At 35.2% G+C, this 8,486-nt stretch overlaps 1 protein-coding gene across 5 annotated transcripts in view; it reads left to right on the forward strand.

Annotated features, from left to right (window-relative positions):
* The window catches only part of MYBL1 (MYB proto-oncogene like 1), a 53,068-nt gene extending 45,622 nt beyond the window's left edge, over positions 1 to 7,446 (forward strand). For 3 of the 5 annotated variants that reach the window (XM_004372548.3, XM_023727769.1, XM_023727770.1), the window contains 4 exons: positions 3,633 to 3,749; positions 3,838 to 3,942; positions 4,388 to 4,567; positions 5,856 to 7,446. In XM_004372548.3, the coding sequence (XP_004372605.1) occupies positions 3,633 to 3,749; positions 3,838 to 3,942; positions 4,388 to 4,567; positions 5,856 to 5,984 (531 nt within the window). In that variant the 3' untranslated portion in view covers positions 5,985 to 7,446. The remainder of the gene's footprint in view (positions 1 to 3,632; positions 3,750 to 3,837; positions 3,943 to 4,387; positions 4,568 to 5,855) is intronic. The other 2 variants (XM_004372549.3, XM_012554446.2) reach the window with 1 other exon arrangement.
* The last annotated feature ends 1,040 nt before the right edge of the window (positions 7,447 to 8,486 follow it).

Here is an 8,486-nt window from a genome sequence, read left to right on the forward strand (position 1 = left end):
ATCTTCTGGATAACTTGCTGCAGCTTCTACATCAGCACTTGCTGCTTTACCATGTACTTTATGTTATGGAGATGGCTTCTTTCCTTAAACCTCATGAACCAACCTCTGCTAGCTTCAGACTTCTCTTCTGCAGCTTCTTCACTTCTCTCAGCCTTCATAGAATTGAACAGAGTTAGGACCTTGCTCTGGGTTAGGCTTTGGCTGAAGGGAATGTTGTGGCTGGTTTGATCATCTGTCCAGACCACTAGAACTTTCTGCCTATCAGCAATAGGGCTGTTTCACTTCTTATCGTTCATGTGTTCACTGGAGTAGCACTTTCAATTTCCTCCAAGAATTTTTCCTTTGCGCTCACAACTTGGCTGTTTGGTGCAAGAGGCCTAGCTTTTGGTCTGTCTCGGCTTTTGACACGCCTTCCTCACTAAGCTTAATCATTTCTAGCTTTTGATTTAAAGTGAGAGACATGTGACTTTTCCTTTCCCTTGAACACTTAGAGGCCATTGTAGGGTTATTAATTGACCTAATGTCAATATTGTTATGTCTCAGGGAATAGGGAGGCCTGAGGAGAGGGAGAGAGATGGGGAACGGCCAGAACACACACAATATTTATGGATTAAGTTCACTGTCTTATATGGGCACGGTTTGTGGTGCCCCAAAACAATTACAATAGTAACATTAAATATCACTGATCATAGATCACAATAACAGATATAATAATAATGAAAAAATCTGAAATATTGGGAGAATAACCGACGTGGCACAGACACGAAGGGAGCACATGCTATTGGAAAAATGGTGCCGATAGACTTGTTTGACACAGGGTTGCCACAAACCGTCAATTTGTAAAGAACATGATAGCTACAAAGCGCAATAAAGCAAAGCACAATAAAATGAGGTATGCCTGTATATATTTATGTGATAATTTTTAATGTTTGCATAGTATTCTATCATATAGAATTATCTAATTGACTTAACTAATCTGTTTTAATACTTTGCTATTCATTTCTTTAATTTATCATTAAGTCAGCAAATACTGATTATCTAATAGGTACCAGTCACTGCTAGGCTTGGGGATGTAATGGTGAATGTGTCAGATATATCAGATTAATGGAAGGCTACACAAGTAAACAATGATTTGACAGCATTTAAAAATTTCACATTACCTCAGGGTCACTTGGCCAACATAAATTTGGAGAATAATTCTCATTTTAATAAGAGTATCTGAAAGAATAGGTTTCAAACTGCCTACAATAAAGTCCCCATCTATTTCCTAGCCTTCTGGCATTTTAAATTTAGTACCAACAGTATTGACAGCTGTTTGGGTAGAATTTGACTGTTGCCAAACAGATAATTTTCATCAGTAGTTTGAGATAAAAGGAAGGTAATTATTTAGTAATTAAAACTTCTAAAATATCTATAGACTTGTACATGTCTTGTGGAAAGCCGATTTTTCATTTCTCCCATTCATCCTCTTTCAGTTATTTACTGAGCATCTACTATGTGCTAATCACTTAGCTTTCTAACATGTCTTTCTTTAAATCAGGTATACTTTTTGGAGATTGGCTTTGGAATTTCAATCAGATACATCTTAAATATCTGTTGCCTTTTTAGTAAACATTGATCCTTCTACTGTTTACTAAAAATTACTCAAAAGACTAAAAACTCTTAAGTCCTAAAAGTATAAATCTCCATTTTCTTTGGTAGTATTAAACCTGGAGAGTATTCAGTGCAGCGGTGTTTGCTTTTGTCACATTAGGACAGTTAAGAGAATGATTCTTGTTAGTGAATGAATTCATCTCTGTCCTAGCCACTACTCTAGGGGCATAGGACATTTGTATTCTCATAGGGGGAGAAACAGACTGCAGATTCTTTTTAGAGCACCCAATCTATTATTGTGGTGAAAAGTGAGCCTTTAAACAAAAGCTCTTGGAAAAATACACAGAAACACTAACGTAACTCTGGTATGTTTCAGGCTCCAGATTACTTTTTTTTTTTTTTAATTGTACTTCAGGTGAAGGCTTACAGAACAAATAGTTTCTCATCAAACAGTAGTACACATATTGTTTTATGACATGGGTTAACAACCCCACAACATGTCAACCCTCTAACTTCTCAACCTTTTTTTTTTGGTGAAAATACACATAGCCGAAGATACACCATTTCAAAAATTTCTACATGCACAGTTCAGTGACATTGACTACACTCTTCCAATTGTGCTGTTATTCTCACTTAAGATGAAGGCCTACAGAAGAAAATAGTTTCTCATTTAACAGTTACTACAAATGTTGCCCTATGACAATGGTTAACAATCTCACAACACATCAACAATAACCTTACTCAACCTTGGGTTCCCTATCACCAGCTTCCTTGTCCCCTTCTGCCTTCTGACCCTTGTCACTGGACTACTGTACTCCGTTAATCTCATTTGGTTTTACGGGGCTGTCCACTCCCAGGCTGAACGGTGAACCTCGGAGGTAACTTCACCACTGAGCTAAAAGGGTGTCTGGGGTCCATACTCTCGGGGTTTCTCCAGTCTTCTTTAGGCCAGTAAATCTGGTCTTTTTTTGTGAGTTAGAATTATGTTCTACATCCTTCTCCAGCTCTGTCCAGAACCCTCTGTTGTGATCCTGGTCAGAGCAGTCAGTGGTGGTAGCCGGGCACCATCTAGCTGTACTGGACTCAGTCTGGTGGACGCCTTGGTAGCTGTGGACAATTAGTCTTTCGGACTAGATTAGAGTACTTTTAAAATTCTGTTTTCATTTTAAAAGTTTTTGTAAGTGCTGTGAAATCTCAGTTATATACGAATGCTGTTCTCCCTGATTTTGCTGGCTGGAAACATAAGCTGCTGGTCATCAAGTGCTGCCAGTTAAGCTAAATTTTACTGCATACCATGCAGTAGCTCTTGTTATTTAGTGGAGGTTTGGTTACCTTTTTTTTTTTAAGCAGCTCTTGGTTAATTTTAGGTGTAAGTTTGATATAGTTTTTAAAATATCCTGAGTTATGAGGTATGCTTAGCTATTTGATAGAAAGCTAGATGACTAATATTTTGAGACTATTTCGTTACTAAGCCCACATTCAAGTGCAAACACACACACACACACACACACACACACACACACACACATACATTTCCTTCTTGAACACTGAGCTCTAAGCTTAAGGCTGGGTGTACAACGATGAGAAAGTCATGGTCACCGCTTTCAATCTTAGTGGTAAGAGAAACATGTTAACTAGTAATTACATGCTCTGTAATAAGTACAGTAAATGTAGAATAAGAAGAACTAGTGCATTTCCAATTTGTTTGACAGTCCCTTTTTCTCCCGTTTTTAAATGAAAATGCTTGGGAAATATTCTTTCTTTTCTGTTAACTAATTCTGAAGATTGTAGTTGAAGCAGGAAGGTTTTTGTTAAGTAGCTTAGAATGAAGAAGGTGCAACACTTCATTCAATGCTTTCAGTATGCAATATTGTTTGCATAAAACTGATTACACAGTTTAATTTGATTTGTATATTTATAGGGACTAGGAGAAAATTATGTCAATAATGGAAAAGTATAAAAGAAGGGTTTGCTATATGTGGGGAGAAAGAGAGATTGCTACAAAAGATTTTAAATAAAATTATTTAAAAACAATTTAGTCACAGCCACTTGCCTTCTTGGAAGAAGATATTCGGGAAGTTTTAAAAGAAGAAACTGGAACAGACATATTCCTGAAAGAGGAAGATGAACCTGCTTACAAAAGCTGCAAACAAGAGGTGATCTTTTAGTATTATGGTTAATAAAAGTCTCATCTTGTCCAATTTACTCTGCTGTAATGTTTCCATTGTAAATTGTTTGTTCCAGCATACGGCTTCTGTAAAGAAAGTCAGAAAATCACTAGTCTTAGATAATTGGGAAAAAGAAGAACCAGACACCCAGCTATTAACTGAAGACATTTCAGATATGCAGGTTTGTACAGAGTTCTTTTTAATTAAAATGGTTGCTTTAAGTCCTAGTTTTTGTCTTTTATTCATTGTGTGACCGGTTCATTGGAGATTCGTGGTGTTTCCTTTCGTAGCATTCTGCCTAATTCAGAGAGAAACTATCAACTGTAGAGAATATTTTATTTACAGCCTTTTTTAAAAAATATTTGTTGTGTTTTGAGAGGAGTTCAATCTCTTACGTATGATGTCAAAAAATGGTATTTCTCAAAGCTTTAAATTTCAATGCTAATCTTGGATTCACTTCCGAAATACTTAATATCATTACGTTACCAGAATTTCATAGGAGCCAAAAGCTTTCTTGGAGGGAAGAGAGCAGGGCTTCCACTACCACTTACTCAGTAGTCCCTCTCTTTGTCTCCATTTTTGAATTAGTTATTTTATTTTCCTCTTTTTTTTTTTCTCTCCCTTAGTCAGAAAATATATTTACAACATCTTTATTAATGATACCATTATTGGAAATACATGACAATAGGTGCAACTTGACTCCTGAAAAACAAGATATAAATTCAACCAACAAAACATGTACACTTACTAAAAAGAAACCAAACCCTAACACTTGCAAAGTTGTCAAATTGGAAAAGAATCTTCAGGTATGGATTTATAAATTTCTTCTAGTGATTTTTTTATTGTTGTTTATTCAATTATCACTTTGGATTTACTGATCACAAATTATATTTTATCTTTTAAATCCGAAATTGAGTATACCCTATGCTGTTGAGTCGATTCCGACTCATAGCGACCCTATAGAACAGAGAACTGCCCCATAGAGTTTCCAAGGTTGTAAATCTTTACAGAAGCAGACTGCCTTTCGGTTAGCAGCCCAGTGCTTAACCACTGTGCCACCAGGGCTCCTTGAAATTGACTGTAACAATTACTAAACATTCACCATTATTTTGTTACCGAAACTAGATTTGGATTTTTGAGAGACTAGTTCCTCAGGGAACATATAAACTAATCGGAATTGTAGCCAAAATCTCTGCTAGTGATTTTCTTAAGCACTATTAAGCTTTTTAAAACCTAAATCCACTTTCTGGCACCTCTTCTCCTATAACAAATATGTATAGCCCTAATTTGCTATCATGAAAGGGTAAGTGGTTGGAAGCAGTTTCAGCATGATTTTGTTGGTATAATGTCCCCAGTGAACTTTTTGGCTCAGAACTTATAAAACAAAATTCTTTTTCTAGCTGTTGTGCAGCCAGTATGTAGCTGCAAATGAAAGCTGGAAAATTTTTCACTATATTATGAGTTTACCCCAGAGAATTTGAGAGTTCATTGAGGGGGAGGTTTTCTTCTTTATACCACAGTTGAGTTCAGCACTAGCATTCCTGACATGTAAGCATTCCGTGAAAGCATCTTTGCCAGTCAGAGATGGCTTACTCACCTCTGGCTTTAGCCACTGCTCTTCAAAGAGTATCCCCTCTTAATCCATTTAAAATGATTTGAGTTCCTAGTATTTAATCAACACAGAACTTTTCAGGAAAATGTATTGCATAGCAGGTCTTATCTATACTGTAATGACCTATACACCTTGATAAGGGAATAAAACAAACAAACATAACCTTGATTTTGTGTTATGAATACATTTCCTAATTTGCAAGACATAAAGCACTGATTGTCACATCATTTTTGACATTTCATCCTCTCTGTAAATCTTTCTGCAAGAATGTGGAAGCAATAAAGGCTGACGTTTTTTTCCACATCGAGACTTACTCATTTGATTTAGGAGCTGTATGTTGGGGACAACACTTTTAAACTGCCTCCAGAGGCCTGTGAGCAGTAGAGATAGCCAAAAATAATAGACTTTTAAAAGTCTATTGTGAAGTTGTATAGATAGTTATTATAGTAATTTTCACGTCACTATTAATATTTTCTTCCTAGTCAAATTGTGAGTGGGAAACGGTGGTTTATGGGAAGACAGAAGACCAACTTATCATGACTGAGCAAGCCAGAAAATACCTGAGCACTTACACGGCCACCAGCAGCACTTCACGAGCTCTAATACTGTAATTGTTACCAGGACTGGTGAAATGCCCGACTTCCCTACTGTATTCTACACTAAATTAGGTTGCAATGAAATTTTTGTCAATTAATTGTTTTTAACGTTTTAATACAGGCCTAAAACGGTTTGCATACTTTTTTATATTGGGCAGGCAAAAAGCTAAGCCACTTAAGTAAGGGGAAGGAAATCTCATAGGTTATTTTTTAAGAGATGATATTTTTAAAATTTGTTTTTAAAGAACAAGACAGGGAAAATAATACTAGAATGTTCATAGATTTTCTAAGAGTAAACTTTCACATATTTTCTTCACAAGATACATGTTGCTACTCTCTTGATGCTGCAGTTTTATTGTAATATGTCATGATTTCTGAGACTAGTTTCTGTATGGAAAGCATTCATGATTTTATGAAGTACTTCTGCCGGTGTGCTGATTTACTTAGGCTGACATCTACAGAGAAACACAGTGAAAAGGAATTTAAAGGAAGGATAGGAAGTTGCACTACTAATTTTTGGTATTTTTCAAAAACAGTAAAATTAACTACAGTGTTAAATGTATTTCTTTGAGCATGGTACTAAAAATAAAAAGCATTGAAAAGGGTTTTTTCCTTATTAGTAAGGAGTCAGTATTTTCTTCATAAATCTCAGAAGAGCTGAGAGTTTTGTTGAATGTATTGTACAGTATGTAGGAGCTGGAAAACTTTGTAAATTGGAAAGAAGTCTGTTTTTATAATTTATTTTCATTTTTAAAGCTTAAATGTAGATATTTATATATATATAGGGTGTCTAGAAGCCAGTGTTGTTTCCTGTCATTACAGCTAACATAGTAAAGAACAATTTTGACCTTTAAGTATGAAACAGTAGTAAGTTATAGCTGCAAAGAATACAATATCTATACTGTATGTCACATCTACCTAAATATTGCACTATGCCCTTTAAATCATGTTGGTTATAAAGTAGTTCTAAAAATGTGCTAAATAATAATTTAATATTTTCTTTTTAAATTATATTGGGGGGGTCATATAAATTAATCTGGTGATTTGTATATGTGTTTTAAATTTTTGCATTTTATTTGTTTAAAAAATAATATGGTACCTTGGTCCCTAAAAACAGTCTGCACTTAGAAGTTTATTATATTTACTCAATGTTTCAGAAGTAGAGAACATTAACTTTTATTTATAAAAAAATTTGTCCTTTTATAAATGTTTTGTGTTTCTCTACAGGTTACAACAGTTGCTTCAGTTGCCTGTTTTAGGTGTTTGCACTTACTTTTTCTTGAAAGAATGTCTTTTATTTTGCTTTTGTGTAGATTTTATGTAATTTTTTGAGACATATAATGGTATGCTGTCACCTTAAACACTGACAGGTAAATAAAATTGTACACTGTAGTTTTAATTATTTATAATTGACACACTCTCTCCCTCTCCACTCCTGAAGTATGCTGCTATAGAAATAGCAGAATCAGCTTGCTGCTATGAGAGAAGGAAAGAGCACCCACCACTTGCACTGTGTGAAGAGGTAAAAGGCAAAATGATGGCATGTTCTCAAGTGGACTGAACGGGATCAACCATTACCAGGCCAATTCTTACCAATACCAAACCTTTAAAAACAGAAGCCTTAAAAAACAAAACAAATGCAGCTTAAGATTTTCTGATCTGTTTTTATGTTACTAGAAATTGAAATACCAAGTATTTTAATGCCTAGCTTTTGAGCATTAGACCTAAAAGGGCTTTAAGCTGTTTAAATCCACTTGCTAGTTTTTGCATATTATATGTAGTGAGAAGTGAAGAAAATGTATGGTACTAAGATTATGCCTTGTTGATAACAGATAAAGCAGTTTGAATCTTCTTAGTATATTGATTGCTTCCTAATTAATGAACTTCTCGCAGAAATCTCAGTTTGTAAAAACAAATGATTGTAGCGAAATCATACTAGATCATTTCAGTTACCTTGAACTAATAGCATATACCATATTTTTATGAAAATAATGCACACCTTCCGCGTTTGTTTGCTGGCCACGCCCTCCTCTCCCAGGCACCCTCACAGGCGCAGAAATTGCGTGTTATCTGCATAAAAATACGGTAATGGTTTTTTTTTTAAATGAAGCCCTCAGCTGGTTTGGACGTATGCAATCTCTAGTCACCCAAGTATAATACGTTGGAAGAGCTATATTTTTTAAAGCATAATTTTTCTTGAGCATTAAATTATCCCCAATTTGATGTATTGAGTATAACCCTGGGCTTATTGGACATAGCACATATTCAGATTGGTATTGGTTGAATCCTCCAGTTAACTGCGTTGTTGTGTTTTGCAGGAAGATTTTTAGTCTTAAACTTGTCAGGCATCTTCAGTCACCTTTATACTGTTACGTTCATTTGAATTTCTTTCAGTATGTTGTAAAAGTGCCAGACATACATGTAGCAGCCATACTTGCATGCGAACTGACTACACACATTTAATACTCCATGTTGTTATAAGGTTTTCACATTCATACAGCAATTACCCTGACTAAA

This window comes from Trichechus manatus, unplaced genomic scaffold, assembly GCF_000243295.1.
Source record: "Trichechus manatus latirostris isolate Lorelei unplaced genomic scaffold, TriManLat1.0 scaffold00018, whole genome shotgun sequence".
Taxonomy (NCBI): Eukaryota; Metazoa; Chordata; class Mammalia; order Sirenia; family Trichechidae; genus Trichechus; species Trichechus manatus.